General features: G+C 32.3%; 1 protein-coding gene across 1 annotated transcript; it reads right to left on the bottom strand.

Annotated features, from left to right (window-relative positions):
• Positions 1–13925: 13925 nt before the first annotated feature.
• LOC135148525 (uncharacterized) lies at positions 13926–15978 on the bottom strand. The gene is made up of 4 exons (XM_064083801.1): positions 15773–15978; positions 15281–15385; positions 14168–14178; positions 13926–14068 (listed from the first exon to the last, which is right to left on the bottom strand). The coding sequence occupies exons 1-4, from the start codon at positions 15976–15978 to the stop codon at positions 13926–13928; spliced, it is 465 nt and encodes a 154-aa protein (XP_063939871.1).
• Positions 15979–17645: the final 1667 nt, after the last annotated feature.

Genomic DNA, 17645 nt, shown 5'->3' with positions numbered 1-17645 from the left:
GTATTGTATTTTAACAGTAGAATTGCAAATTTTTTTGGATAAAATGTTGCAGTAGCCTATTTAAATGTTGCAAAACTTGTATTTCAAAACTGTTGCAGTATAGGAAAAATATGTTGCCAATTTAGCTGCTGCCACCTGGCAACTTGATGGCCCCCACGTGGGCCCCACAGTGGCCCCCACGTGGGCCCCACAATGGCCCCCACGTGGGCCCCACTTTTTTAAAAAAATAAAATTACTCTAAGGTAACATAATTTTTTGTTGGAGTAGGAGAATAAAATGTTAGATTAAACACTCTTTGCTAACATATCTCGGTTGTTGCTGTAGGCAAACGATATGTTGCCTTAGACCCCCTAAGGCAACGGCAAAAATCCTATCATAAAATAAATGTTGCCTTAGCCCTTTTATGGGCCTTTAGCAACATATTGACCCCATTCTGCAACAATTTTTTTATGTTAGATAAGGCCTTTTATGGTGTAGTGTGAGGCTTTCATCTTCGTCATTGATAACTCTCAAATTTGAGTATATATTATTTTAAATGGGTCGTGGAGATTGGGTAGGTAGTTCATACATTTTAGCGAGTTTAGTGGGCACTTCGATATAAAACCCAAAAATAAATTTAGAGCTCTAATGATGATTAAGAAAACAAACCAAGTCTAATCAAACACATATAGAAATCCTTTAATTTCCTCAAGAAGATTATTGAAAAAAAAAAACTAAACAAAATAAATGGATGGTATGGGTTTCCCACGGGAGAAAGTGGATGGAAGCCCATGAAATAATAGGTGGCTACTTCAAGAACAAAGAGAATTTTGGATTTATGAGATTACATGTTAAAATTAAATGAGTCATCTTCTAATGTGATCGGGCATTGAAGATATCCTTGTAGGCATGAACCAAATGGATCAAGATACCTATATTTTTTTCGACAAAATGGGAAGAATTCATCAAAATACTGAAATTCAGTCGGAACAAACTCCGAATTGTCACCTACAATCTGATTATGAAATAAAAAATAAGTTAAACAAAGTAATCATTTTGTTTTCAGATCGTTTAACACATATAATATCAAAATTTTTTAATCTAAAAAATATTACAATGAAATCTCGAACAATCCAACCTACCTTTACATAAGCACAATTTGTAGCGCCCCAATGTTCAAAAATATCAGTTAATCAACTGATATTGGAGCAAAAATTGCACTTAAAATATGAACAATTTTTGTTGTAAAATGTGAGCTCTTACGAAAATCATCACCGTCCCATATTTGATTCAAGCTTTATGAATAAGTCAAAAAATATTATGTAAGTCCTTATTAGAAAATTTACCGAAATCCATAACAAGATGCACAAAAATATCAAAACATAAAACAACATCCAAAAAAATGGGCATGACCAGTAATCTTGATAACAAGCACGAACTTTATAAGAACTCACCCAATAAAATTAGATCTTGATATATTAAAACAATGCTAAATATGAGAGATGATGGTAGATAGAAGGGGCTTAATTAGTGAAGGGGATGAAGTTGAATTATCACAGCTCAGGTTAATAATATTGCGTTTATATTTAAAGCTCATTTTTTTTATGTTCAACACAAAACTATGTGCTTGTATAACCTACCAAAATAGTTACTACACTAAATTTTATATGTTTGAGACATTTTAATTGGTGTGATTATTGTATAGGAAGGGGGTTGACCATTATTAAGAAATAAGAGCCAATCAAAATGAGTCAACTTATAATTTTTAGTGCTTAGCATGTGCTCATGGCACACACTAGAAAAAATTATAACAGTATATCTTTTAATTTACCTGAAAAAATTCCAAACCCCTCTACGAACAATTTCCAGGATAGCTATGACTGCAATCATACTCTGCTCGTGCAGGAATGGAACTTCCAAGTCCAAAACCATTTGAATCCACGAAAATCTCAGTAACACATTCAAAGCCTATCATAAATAAAAAGAACCATCAGTTTGTCTGTTAACCAGGGGAACAATGTGTCTGAGCTCGACAATTTGTTTTTATATCATGAAAATAAATAGAATTTGTAATTGAATAAATTACTTACAATGGCGGCATAGTATACACTTTTGTAGGGGACAATGAGCTTGTCTCTTAACCAAGGGTTAGTTGATTTTCTGTCGAGAAATTTAACATACAGGAGGATAGCCAATCAACTTCAGCAGGCCACCATATCTCCGCTGCCCTTTTTGGCCAAACAACCTCTTGTGCTTTTTGCACAAGCAACAACACTCCCTAGACCTATGTGCTCATCAACACAACTAAATTGGAAAAAGAGAAAAAATTCCATATTTAGTTAAAAATCAAAATGGAAAGTTGGAGCTCTCGTATATATGACAAGTAGAACAATGTTAAAATTTCTCATTCCAAGCTACGTACTCGATCCGATCCAATTGTTGGAAATCCTTATAACAATTAGGTGACTAAGAATTTGAAGGAAAAGAAGTATGGAAGTTTCAGGCCCTGTTAAGCTCACAATATAAGTCCAAGTATATGCAAAACACAAACATGATGCTACTGCTTTGTTCTACAGAACACAAATTTTTAATAATTGATAAATTCCATATATATCAGGTAATGACTTCAGTGAAAAGTGCAGCTATAGTTTTCCCATAACTGATATCCAGTGAAAATCTCTTTTAAGTATCATGCAACATATTAAGCATAGGTATAAGAAAACCTTGTTTTAATTTCTTCCAATTATTTAATGGAACCCAATGCCCAAGAGGCAGGTCCATAATGTTCCCTACCCGGTCCTTATTTTCGGCTGGACTCCACTTAAGTGAGGGTAGTGTTGAGTGGGTGTCAAACAAAATCCCACATAGTAAAGATAAAGTAGCCAAACAAGTCCATTAACTTGAGTTCTTTTGAGAGGTGGAGCCTAAAACAAATTCGCCTGAGCTTGGCCATGGCTACAACCAATAATATCATACTAATGTGGCTGCCAGGTACTTAACACAAAACAATAAGTGGTTGGGCCTCTTTTCAATTTTGTTGGCCGACCATGTATAAAATCGAGGAATTTCATTCTTTTAAAATTCATTCAAAATTATAAAATATGTTGCACTGAAAATTGATCTTTTTCTGAAAATTGATCTTTTTCCTACAAGTTTTAAGCATATAAAATTTATGTATCATAATATCCTATCCTATATTATAATACCTGAGTCTACCATAGTCTCTAGTTAACCAATCACACAAGAGGAATTATTTTAGTACCAATTAGAATTCATTCCTAAATTTTAGACCAATGATATTCCTCCTCCAACTTTCCTTCTGTTAAATATTAACCATATTAACCACAGACTCCGTTAACCAATCAGAAAAAAGGAATTATTTTACCACCAATCAGAAATCACTCCTAAATTTTAGAACAATAATATTCCTCCTCCAACTTTCCTTTAATTAAATTTTAAGCACAAAAATTTACATAGTATAACGAAATTTTATACTAGTCATATTCATTCTTTGAATTTCTATTTTAGCACCTGAATTTAAAACCAAACATGCAAAGTTTTTGACATCTAAATTTTACACGAGTTATATTAGTTTTTTCGAAACTAATTTTTATAAAAATGATATTTAGATGTAACAACTGAATTTTAGACCAATTATATTTATTATGTCAAAATTTAGGACCAGAAGTCATTACTAAAACTAAACCAATCATATTCATTCTCCAACCACCTTATGGAGTTAACCAATCAGAAAACAAAAATTATTTTAGCACTAATAATATTCATTATCTAACTTTTTTTCTATTAAATTTTATCCAAAATACTAATCACATACAAGTTAATCAATATATTTTTTTATTATACAGTATAATTAATCAACTCTTTTTCATTATCTGATTATAACTCAACCAATTAGACTCCTTTTCATTATCTAATTAAAAATAATCTAATTAGATAATAATAGAATTGGAGATTTACTTTAAGTAATTTAATTTAATTCAATTTAAAAATAAATAAATTATTTTAGGATGTTAACCAATAAAAAAAGAGGAAGTAATTTAGTACCAATCAAATATCATTCTTTATTTTAGGCCAATTATATTAATTCGTTACCTTTAGATACTGTTAGAACAAATCAGAGTCCATCCCGAGATTTTTTATATGACTAATCAATATTTGTATTTTTAGATCAATTTGATAAAAAAATTAAAATTATACGAGTCTCTACACACTATTAGAACGAGCTTTTTATTTACTTTGATGGCAAAAAAAAAACCGTTTCCTTATGTTGTGGTGGATAAAATATTAACATGTATTACATGACGTACGTGCATGGTCTTTGAATATTATATGATATAAAATTAAATATTTACAATTTTATAAAATTAAATTCACACTCTCGTCTAATATCAAAATCATTTTCATAACTATAAATATATAATTATAATGTGAGAAATAATATAAAATAAACACAAGTTAGTATCCAGATGGAACTGTTTTCATAAATCTCACAGTGATTTTATAATTTACTAAGACGTACCTTAAATTCCCGTCTCACTCTTATAGCAAACCCTGTGCTAGAATAAAAATATTGTATATAATTTCTAAAAATATTGTATATAATTTCTTTTTGAGAACTGCCTCAGTTTATTATAATCCTCCTATAAATATGCCATAGTTGTAAGTTTTTTGTTTATCAAATTCATCATTTCTGTCCCATACACAGAAATTAGAGAATACATAAAGATTGTAAAAAATGTGATGGAATTCACAGGAAAAATCCTCCAGTTTAAGAAACAATCCTGGTAGGAGTTAAGTCTCGTTATCAAAGAGCTTCCCACGATAGATGTTGCCATGACAGGTGTTGCCATCAAATGCCAACAACAAAGTAAAATTGTACAAATGATAAGACACAATTTGGAGTTATGGATTTTTCTTCAGAATTATCAGACTTCACCTGATGATATGATTTAGACTTCCATGTAAAATTAATCCATAGAGATCACATACTACCTTCACAAAAAAGGCTCTGAAGCAGTCAAAGGTTCTGAAGAAGCAAAAGCGCCGCTGCATGAACATCACCAGATGTCTCGACCAGTGCTTGTATGTTGTCATGAGTGTCACGTAAACCCAACCACCGCAGCTGAGAGAGTTGGTCTTCATAAAGCTCTTCTAGGGGCTCTGCGATACATTACAGGATAACTAGAAATTTTCATCCAAGCAAAGTAAATGACGTCCAATATACAGGTTGCATAGCAAAAACACCACACACCTAAGCACCACAGTCCTTTCTGCATAATAAGGGAGAAGGAAGAATTTGCACTCAAGGTTTATAGTGATAGTGCTTAAAATAGAGAATGTTAAAGCACATTGATAAGCCAAGTTATGACGTCCTCCATAATGCATAACATTGTTGGTGCAAAAGCAAGAAAATTGTCACTTAAAAAGTATTTCAAGTGGTCTTACTAAATACAAGATCTATATTTCACATGATCAAATGGTGAAAGATCTCCAGTTGGATAGGTCAAAGCAGTGAAAGTTAATGCCAAATAAAAGGCTCGTGATTACAATTTGAAGCTGATATGAAATTTGACACTTAAACAGGTTAGCACTCAGCTTCACTGCGGTAGTATTTTACAAAAACTTGTCTCTCAGCGACTTCAGTGTCAGAATTAGCTAGGTGCAAGTTATAAAATTCCTCAATTTCATCATGACCGGCCAACAAAATTGAAAAGAGGCCCAACCACTTAATGTTTTGTGATAAGTACCTGGCAGCCCGCCTCATTTGTATGATATTATTGGCTCTAGCTGTGGCAGAGGATGCACGGCTTTATTTTTGGCTCCGCGTATCAAAAGAACTCATCCTAATTAATGGACTTGTTTGGCTACTTATTTTGAAAACAAATCTGCTTTATCTTTAAGATGTGGGACTTGGGTTGACACCCACTCAACACAACCCTAACTTTGTGATTTTTCTTTTGTTTATTTGTGTTGCTAAACTGATATAATTCTTGCAGTAAATATTAATATATGATAGTATTTTCATAAATGTATATGTGTATTTTGGAAGTGGATGCTTAAATATATATACAATTATCGCTGCACAATCAGAGGGGGGCTGAGACTGCACAACCCGGCAAGGGCCCAAATTTATAAATAATGTGTTGTACGTGTTGTTGTTTTACAAGATATTTAAAAAGAGTTTGAAAATAGTATATTTCTTGTTACAATTTGTATTTTAAGTTCATTTTATTTATACAAATTATTTTAACTTTATATAAAGTAAAAATTAATTGATTTGAAATTTTACACACCCCAATAATTTTACCTGGATAACTGATGAGGTACCAGCTCAATGTTATGGCATGCACAGATTAAAATGGAGCACAACTTGTAAAGAGGACCGCAGGGTGATGGTGTGCTTGGTGGTGTTGTGGGTGCTGGTGATGCAGGTGTTGTGGCTGCTAATGCTGGGGTGCTCCTGGTTATATTGGTGTAATGAGACCAAATAATAATGGTGAGGATGTGGAGGAATTTATTCCTAAATAAATCCAAAGCGGATATATGTATGTGTGTATATCTATATATATGCGGAGACGACAACAGTAACCATTTTTCCCATTACTATATATCATTAATTATTTGCCTACACAATATAACATTTTATTATAATATAGAATATTATGATACATAAATTTCATATACTTAAAACTGGTAGGAATTGAAAAAGATCAATTTTTAGTGCATATTTTATAATTTTGAATGAATTTTAAAAGAATAAAATTCCTCGATTTTATTCATGGCCGGCCAACAAAATTGAAAAGAGGCCGAACCACTTAATGTTTTGTGATAAGTACCTGAGCCGGACGGCCTCATTAGTATGATATTATTGGCTTTAGCCGTGACGGAGGTCCATGCACGGATTTGTTTTTGGCTCGGCGTATCAAAAGAACTCATGCTAATGGACTTGTTTGGCTACTTATTTTGAAGACAAATCTGCTTTATCTTTAAGATGTGGGACTTGGGTTGACACCCACTCAACACAACCCTAACTTTGTGATTTTTCTTTTGTTTATTTGTGTTGCTAAACTGATATAATTCTTGCAGTAAATATTAATATATGATAGTATTTTCATAAATGTATATGTGTATTTGGGAAGTGGATGCTTAAATATATATACAACTATAGCTGCAAATCAGAGGGGGGCTGAGACCGCACAGCCCGGCCAATAAGAGCCCAAATTTACAAATAATACGTTGGACGTGTTGTTTTTTACCAGATATTCAAAAAGAGTTTTCAAATAGTATATTTCTTGTTACAATTTGTATTTTAAGTTTATTTTATTTATAGAATTGTTTTAACTTTATATATAAAGTAAAAATTAATTGATTTGAAATTTCTACACACCCTAATAATTTTACCTGGATAACTGAGGTACCAGGCCAATGTTATGGCATGCACAGATTAAAATGCAGCACAACTTGGAAAGAGGACCACAGGGTGATGGTGTGCTTGGTGGTGTTGTTGGTGCTTGTGATGCAGTGTTGTGGCTGCTAATGCCGGGGGTGCTGCTGGTTATATTGGTGTAATGAGACCAAATAATAATGGTGAGTATGTGGAAATGAAGAAAAAGATGGAATCCTTGGAAGAAAAACTGAAGGAGAAGGATGAAGATTTTGAAGGACTTCAAGATTCATATCAAGCTCTACTTGTCAAGGAGAGGAACAACAATGACCAGTTACAAGATGCTCGAAAAAAGCTAATAAATGTGAGTTGTTTGCTGGTTGTCTTACATTTTAATTTGGACTTCATTGTCAATGAATCTGAGTTTTTTCATGTCTTGCTCGAGTAATAATTTCATTGTCAACATATAAAAGATCCCGAATCTAGGAGAAACATTATTGGAAAATGAACTGATATATTTAATATCTTTTATTATGAATATCTACTTGCATGAATTATGAGTCATTCAAGGCCGTAAAAGTTCAGCCTGCATACTTTAGCCAAGTCATTCATGATAACCTGACTCTCCCTATACTACAAACCATGCACACTCGATAGCAATTATCTTTTGTTGATAACAATTATATATAAGCAAATGTCTGCAATTTCTAGTTCGGGAAAATAGGAACTGAAAAATATGTATTGTTTTGATAGTGTCCACCAAAGGTTATCACTTTATTGTTTCAATAGGCTTTGAAGGATAGACGGACTAGCATGAGGGCCTATACTGGTGTCAAGCTGATGGGAGACCTTAACCTCAAACCCATATTTGCTGCTGCAAAGAAAAAGTATCCTCCTGCCGAAGTTGAATTGAAAGCAATTCAACTCCTGCATGAGGGCATTGCTTTCAATTCAACTTCGGCAGGAGGATACTTTTTCTTTGCAGCAGCAAATATGGGTTTGAGGTTAAGGTCTCCCATCAGCTTGACACCAGTATAGGCCCTCATGTTAGTCCGCCTATCCTTCAAAGCCTATTGAAACAATAAAATGATCACCTTTGGTGGACACTATCAAAACAATACATATTTTTCAGTTCCTATTTTCCCGAACTAGAAATTGCAGACATTTGCTTATATATAATTGTTATCAAGAAAAGATAATTGCTATCGAGTGTGCATGGTTTGTAGTATAGGGAGAGTCAGGTTATCATGAATGACTTGGCTAAAGTATGCAGGCTGAACTTTTACGGCCTTGAATGGCTCATAATTTACGCAAATAGATATTCATAACAAAAGAGATTAAATATTTCAGTTCATTTTCCTATGTGTGGACAATGAAATTATTACTCGAGCAAGACATGTAAAAAAAACTCAGATTCATTGACAATGAAGTCCATATTAAATTGTAAGACAACCAAACAACTCACATTTATTAGCTTTTTTCGAGCATCTTCTAACTGGTCATTGTTGTTCGAGCTTGATATGAATCTTGAAGGCTTTCAAAATCTTCAGCCTTCTCCTTCAGTTTTTCTTCCGTCTCCTTCAGTTTTTCTTCCAAGGACTCCATCTTTTTCTTCATTTCCTCCACATCCTCACCATGATTATTTGGTCTCAATACACTATCAACAGCAGCACCCCCACCATTAGCAGCCACAACACCTGCATCACCAGCACTAACAACACCACCAAGCACACCATCACCCTGCCGTCCTCTTTCCAAGTTGTGCTCCATTTTAATCTGTGCATGCCATCACATTAAGCTGGTACCTCAGCTATCCAGGTAAAATTATTGGGGTGTGTATGAAATTTCAAATCAATTAATTTTTACTTTATATAAAATTAAAATAATTTGTATAAATAAAATGAACTTAAAATACAAATAATAACAAGAAATATACTAATTGTAAACTCCTTTTGAATATCTTGTAAAAAAAACAACACGTCCAGCATATTCTTTATAAATTTGGGCCCTTATTGGCCCTGGATCTCATCCCCCTCTGGTAGTGCAGTGATAATTGTATATATAGTTAAGCATCCACGTCCTAAATACAGATGTACATTTGATTATGCAAATAATATTATATATTTATATTTACTGCAAGAACTATATCAGTTTATAGCAAGACAAATAAACAAAAGAAAAATCACAAATTTGTAAGATGAAATATAACAAGAAAGCTACTGAAGGAGCGAATTTATGTTGAGCAAAATAGCTTCATCTCGACATCAAAGCGCATATATTTTTGAGTTTTATTCAAACAAATGAAGAGAAGTACCATTACGTATATAGGTCGAAAATAGCCGCTCTTGTAGTAGTGTATGTTTCACTTCACCCTTAAGAAGTATTCAAATATCCAAAATGATATAACTTACAAAATGGAAGGGAGAGAGAGAGAGAAAGCAAAAATCAAGCTTGCAATCTGAAAATGGAGGTGTCAAAACCAAATGATAACAATGATTTACATGCTCCAATATAAAGGCCTGTAGAAAGAATAAAATATACTATAGAATCTTAAATTTAGGTGTAATATCTTTACTTTTATTAATTATTATAAGATATGTATTGTATTGATCTTTGTTGTGACCTTTTGCAAACATATATTCTTAAATTTTGCATATGTGATTACATTTATGTCTTTTATATGTTTTTAAATTTATAAAATTAATATTTATCTCATTTCAAATTTCCAGAATTTTAAATAAATTTTTTACAAAAAATAAATATTTATTAATACTGAAATCTTAGTTGCTAATTACATGCATTTTTTCATACTATTAAAGTATATAAGATAATAGTACCATATATTAATTCTTTATAAAATAGTAAAAATAATACTTTTTCCGCGCCACTAAATTATTAATTATTGTGGTATTGAAAAGTGGATGAAATGAAAGGAACAGGTAAATTTGTATTATAATGTTGACAATTTTTTTTTCAAAATTTGAAATATAAGAAATTGAGAAATTAGGAATTAAAAATTAAAAATATAGTTGGAACAAAGGAAATAGTAACACATATAAAAACAAGTCTACATATATAAAATTATATATTCTACTGTCGTATATTTTTAAGTTATATTGTGTAAATAATATTAGTCAAGCATTGGTTGTTGGTATATTTGATACAAGAAGGTATGTTTTAGTTTTTATCTCATTAACTCATGTTGAAATACATGCAAATATTGATACTTTTACAGGGGTGTATTGAATTGAGATTTTGAAGGATTGTGATTTTTTAAAATCCATTAATATCTAGAGGTATTCAATTGAGATTTTAAATAATACTACAAAATCTGGTGGTATTCAATTAGGATTTTAAATTATGCTTTAAATCCGATATTCAATTGAGATTGTTTAAAATCCAATAAAATCATGATATTCAAATGCTAATAGATTTTTTTTGGATTTCATAAAATGATGGATTTTGTGGCATTTCTCAATGTATTTTAAGTTTTTTGGAATCCCATCAAAATCCATGGGATTTTGAAGCATTAATGTTCTTAAATCCTAAAGAATCCATATCAACTTTACGACATTTTATCAGAATCTGCACAAAATCAAAATCACATACAATCCATTTAAAATCCGTAGATAAAAAACAATCCATTAAAATCCCAATCGAATATACCCCTCTTAATTTATATATTAATATGTTATTGTAGTCCGGTTTTAAACAAGTATAATTAAAACATGTATGAAAAATCTTTGAACTGATTTTACTAGTAAATATTGAAAAGGGGAATAACGGATTAAGTTTTATCTTAAAAACTTTCTTTTTCTAGTGCAAAAGATTTAGGAAGAATATTTGAATTAAGTTAAAAGTAATATCTACAAAAGGGGAATAAAGGATTAATATTTATTAAAAAGATTTCTATTTTCTAGAAGAGTTACGTGTGTAATTGTGAATAAATGTCAATTTGTTGGGCCTCAATAAGGTGGATCATAAAATGGCCCCATGACCTCATTAGTGTTGTGAATAAATGTCAATTTGATGGGTCTCAATAAGGCGGATCATAAAATGGCCCTATGACCTAATTAGTGTTTTGGATCCTCAAATTTTGCGGGACTATTTTAAAGTATCTGATCATAACAATGGAGCTATTTTATCTTTTGAGTTTATTATAAAAAAATAGATCATATATATTTTCATTCATATCATACTTTTGGTATTTTATCTTTTGGATAAAAGATTGGTGATCACCAAATTAGTTAGCGAAAAAAAAAAATTGATTCTCCGTTGTATCAAAGCACATCTATGATTAATGTTGTGTTGATACCTTATGTATCACTTATTAACTAACAAGTATTGATTTTTCATGAATAACATATTTAATAATATTAAACATATTATATTTTTATATAGAGAATAATATTAACTTGTGAACAAATGATAATAAGATTGTTTGATTATAAATAATTTATTTTGTAAACATGTTAAAATTTTCTAAACCCAAATGGAGGACAATACTAATATCCTTTTGATGCCCATCATTCATAGAACAAAGAGATTTAGGATTTATCATATTAGTACATGTTAAAATTAAATGAGTCATGTTCTAATGTGATCGGGCATTGAAGATATCCTTGTAGGCATGAACCAAATGGATTAACACGCCGATATTTTTTTCCACAAAATGGGAAGAATTCATCAAAATACTGAAATCCAATCGGAACAAATTAAACTCCGAATTGTCAACTACAATCTGATTATGAAACAAAAAAAAATAAGCTAAACAAGTAGTCATTTTGTTTTCAAATCGAATCGTTTAACACACAAAATATATAAATTCTTTAATCTAAAAATATTACAATGATATCTCGAACAATCTAATCTACTTCAGTTGTGAACATTGATCTTCACATAAGCACCATTTGTAGCCCAGTGTTCATAAATATCAGTTAATCAACTCATATTGGAGCAACAATTGCCCCCAAGATATGAACAATTTTCTGTTGTGAAATGTGAGCCCTTGCGAGAATCACTACCGTTCCATATTTGATTCAAGCTTTACGAATTAGCCAAATTATCATGTAAGTCCTTATTAGAAATATTACCGAAATCCATAAGAAGACTCACAAAAATATCATAACATAAAACAACATCCAAAAAAAGGGCATGACCAACAACCTTTGATAACAAGCACGAACTTAATAAGAACTCACCCAAAAAGAATCAGATTTTGATTTATTAAAACATTGCTAAATATGAGAGATGATGGAAGGTAGAAGAGGCTTAATTAGTGAAGGGGATGAAGATTGAATTATCACAGGTCAGGTGAATTATATTGCGTTTAAAGTTAAAGTTCATATTTTTTTTTATGTTCAACATAAAACTACGTACTTGTATAACCTGCCAAAATATTTACTCTAGAGCATTTTTCTTCATTTATATACATACTTGATAGACAAGATCACGTCCAAAATAAACATCGACAAAGAGGATCTTGGGGATCTCAAAAGACTCGGTGAAAATTCACCAATTCCTGATATCTCTTCATCTCCATCTGCTATACTATGGAAATCTGCATCGTTCTTGACATTGTCAAACAACTTGTTTATAGTACTTAAAATAGAGAATGTTAAAAGTACACATTGATAAGCCAAGTTATCATGTCCTCCATTATGCATAACATTGTTGGTGCAGAAGGAAGAAAATTGTCACTTAAAAAAAGTATTTTAAGTGGTCATACTAAATACAAGATCTATATTTCACATGATCAAACGGTGAAAGATCTCTAGCTGGATAGGTCATTAATATTGCCACATAAAAGGCTCATGATTACAATTTGAAGCTGATATAAAATATGTTAACATACACAAGGGTATTTAATAATATCGATCAAAAAACTTTACAAAGTAATAATACTAAATACTGTAAAATCAGAAGACAGTTAATAATCAAAACTCACAATGGTCTGATCGTCTTGGAGATACTGGCCACAGAAAATCAAACGTTGTTTATTCACTGGAACATTTTGATACGGAGTTAACACACGTTTGATTTGAAGTACCTTAAATTCCCGTCTCACTCTTATAGCAAACTTTGTGCTAGAATAAAAATATTGTATATAATTTCTTTTTGAGAACTGCCTCAGTTTATTATAATCCTCCATTAAATATGCCACAGTTGTAAGTTTCTTGTTTATCAAATTCATCATTTCTGTCCCATACACAGAAATTAGAGAATACATAAAGATTGTAAAAAATGTGATGGGCTAAAGCGAAATCGAAATTCACAGGAAAAATCCTCCAGTTTAAGAAACAATCCTGGTCGGAGTTAAGTCTCGTTATCAAAGAGCTTCCCACGATAGATGTTGCCATGACAGGTGTTGCCATCAAATGCCAACAACAAAGTAAAATTGTACAAATGATAAGACACAATTTGGATTTATGAATTTTTCTTCAGAATTATCAGACTTCACCTGATGATATGATTTAGACTTCCATGTAAAATTAATCCATAGAGATCACATACTACCTTCACAAAAAAGGCTCTGAAGCAGTCAAAGGTTCTGAAGAAGCAAAAGCGCCGCTGCATGAACATCACCAGATGTCTCGACCAGTGCTTGTATGTTGTCATGAGTGTCACGGAAACCCAACCACCGCAGCTGAGAGAGTTGGTCTTCATAAAGCTCTTCTAGGGGCTCTGCGATACATTACAGGATAACTAGAAATTTTCATCCAAGCAAAGTAAATGACGTCCAATATACAGGTTGCATAGCAAAAACACCACACACCTAAGCACCACAGTCCTTTCTGCATAATAAGGGAGAAGGAAGAATTTGCACTCAAGGTTTATAGTGATAGTGCTTAAAATAGAGAATGTTAAAGCACATTGATAAGCCAAGTTATGACGTCCTCCATAATGCATAACATTGTTGGTGCAAAAGCAAGAAAATTGTCACTTAAAAAGTATTTCAAGTGGTCTTACTAAATACAAGATCTATATTTCACATGATCAAATGGTGAAAGATCTCTAGTTGGATAGGTCAAAGCAGTGAAAGTTAATGCCAAATAAAAGGCTCGTGATTACAATTTGAAGCTGATATGAAATTTGACACTTAAACAGGTTAGCACTCAGCTTCGCTGCGGTAGTATTTTACAAAAACTTGTCTCTCAGCGACTTCAGTGTCAGAATTAGCTAGGTGCAAGTTAAAACTCTCTTATATATCAAGACCTGAACAAATAAGGACCATGGCTTCGGAGCCTGCAAAAGAGTCTATTTGAATTGTTGATTAATCGCCAGAGATGGTTTAGAACCACTAGTATCATTATCTAATGGATCTTTCCGTTCTAATACTCTAATATCCGAGAGTTATCAGGTTTTATCAAATCTATTCCTATCTACAAAACTCTATTGGATCAAATGACAAAGACATTATTTTAATTATATTACATTCCATATGACGTAGGATTCATGAGAAAATTATAAACTGATTACAAAGATGTGTTCTAAATATTATGTAATCATTGAGGCGAGCATGAGAAAAAGCTCATATCTTAATTGAGATTACTCTGGTGTATTTATATATATTGGAAGCTTATCAAGAAAAAATGTTTTTGTGAGCCAACATTCAGCGACCATAATAGAGGAGGAACATACCATTCTCTTCTATTCTCTTCTGTAATTAATGTTTTGCTTTAGAAAAAATATCCTTCTAATGCTATAATCTGCTAAAGTATGCTCAGGTAAATTTTTTCACCGGACTCACTCTCTCTCTCTCTCTCTCTCTATATATATATATATATACAAACTAGAAATATATGGTAAATAGTAATCAAACTGACATGTTTCCCACAATAGCGAAAAAAATTGTGCAAGAAATTTAACATACAGGAGGATTGCCAATCAACTTACTTGGGCAGGCCACCATATCTACGCTGCCTTTTTGGCCAAACAACCTCTTGTGCCCTATTTGCACAAGCAACAACACTCCCTAGACCTATGTGCTCATCAACACAACTAAATTGGAAAAGAGAAAAAATTCCATAATTAGTTACAAATCAAAATGGAAAGTTGTACTCGTATCGAGTGTGCATGGTTTGTAGTATAGGTAGAGTCATGCAAGTAGATATTTATAACAAAAAAGATTAAATATTTCAGTTCATTTTCCTATGTGTGGAAAATGAAATTATTACTCGAGCAAGACATGAAAAATAACTCAGATTCATTGACATGAAGTCCATATTAAAATGTAAGACAACCAAACAACTCACATTTATTAGCTTTTCTCGAGCATCTTGTAACTGGTAATTGTTGTTCCTCTCCTTGACAAGTAGAGCTTGATATGAATCTTGAAGACATTCAAAATCTTCATCCTTCTCCTTCAGTTTTTCTTCCCTCTCCTACAATTTTTCTTCCCTCTTCTTGAGTTTTTCTTCCAAGGACTCCATCTTTTTCTTCATTTCCATAATATCCTCACCATTATTATTTGGTCTCATTACACCAATATAACCAGCAGCACCCCCAGCATTAGCAGCCACAACACCTGCATCACCAGCACCACGAAGCTGCACACCATCACCCTGCGGTCCTCTTTCCAAGTTGTGCTCCATTTTAATCTGTGCATGCCATAACATTAAGCTGGTACTTCACTTATCCAGGTAAAATTATTGGGGCGTGTATGTAATTTTAAATCAATTAATTTTTACTTTATATAAAGTTAAAATAATTTGTATGAATAAAATGAACTTAAAATACAAATTGTAACAAGAAATATACTAATTGCAAACTCTTTTTGAATATCTTGTAAAAAAAACAACACGTCGAAAATATTATTTATAGATTTGGGCCTTTATTGGCCAGGCTGTGCGGTCTCAGCCCCCTCTGATTGTGCAGCTATAATTGTATATTAAGCATCCACTTCCCAAGTACACATATACATTTATGCAAATACTGTTATATATTTATATTTACTGCAAGAACTATATCAGTTTAGCAACACAAATAAAAAAAAGAAAAATCACAAAGTGAGGGTAGTGGTGAGTGGGTGTCAACCCAACTCCCGCATCGTAAAGATAAAACAGATTTGTCTTCAAAATAAGTATCCAAACTAGTCCATTAGCATGAGTTCTTTTGATACGAGAAGCCAAAAACAAATCCGTGCATGTGGGCTCCGCCACGGCTAGAGCCAATGATATCAGACGAGGGCGGCTGTCAGGTACTTATCACAAAACATTAAGTGGTTGTGTCTCTTTTCAATTTTGTTGGCCGGCCATGAATAAAATCGAGGAATTTATTCTTTTAAAATTCATTCAAAATTATAAAATATGAACTAAAAATTGATCTTTTTCAATTCCTGCAAGTTTTAAGTATATGAAATTTATGCATCATAATATTCTATATTAAAATAAAATGTTATATTGTGTAGGCAAATAATTAATGATATATAGTAATGTGAAAAATGGTTCCTGCCGTCCTCTCCGCATATATATAGACATACACACATATATATATATCCGCTTTGGATTTATTTAGGAATAAATTCCTTAATTTGGTTGGAAGTTGAACATTCTACATGCTCATGCTTATAAAGATGTATAAAAAGATATATGAAATTCGTATACAACATAGAAAAATGGTCCTAACACATCGACAATCAAACGGGTAAAGTAAAGAAGGGGTGCAAATCATTAGTACAAGAATACTTTAATTTCTCTTCCTCTTGTTTGTCTTGCACAACCTTTCCATGAAATCGACACCCTCACCTAAGGTTGCCTTCTTTCCTTCTTTGAAATTCCACAACTCGGGAACGAGATATCTTCCACTTGAATTGTACTCGTTTAATTCTGTTAGTGCCTTCACCACCGAGTTATACACTTCATCACCCCACTCACTCTTTATGATCACCAGGCTTTCATCTTCGTCATTGATAACTCTCTAACATGTCACATGAAATCAAAACATACAATAAGGAAATAGAGAGAGAGAGAGAGAGAGAGAGATCGTGAGCAAGGAAACGAGAATATATAGAGTGGTCTAGAAACTGTCCGGTTACAAACTACTACAATGTCAGGGAGAATACAAGTCATTAATCACAGTGATGCATGAGTGACTGTAAAAAGATATGGTCTGCGTAAAAGGGAGAAGCTATGACTTTCGAGTTGACAAGTAAATTTATCTACAGAATGCTTACCTTGCTATCTTCACCAAATGTTATGACTTTAAAGGGGTACCAGTTTGGATCCCGAAGTTTCTCCTCTAGCAGGGATGAAAATTCCAT

Source organism: Daucus carota, chromosome 8 (genome assembly GCF_001625215.2).
Source record: "Daucus carota subsp. sativus chromosome 8, DH1 v3.0, whole genome shotgun sequence".
NCBI lineage: Eukaryota > Viridiplantae > Streptophyta > Magnoliopsida > Apiales > Apiaceae > Daucus > Daucus carota.
This window is presented reverse-complemented; position numbering and strand designations above follow the sequence as displayed.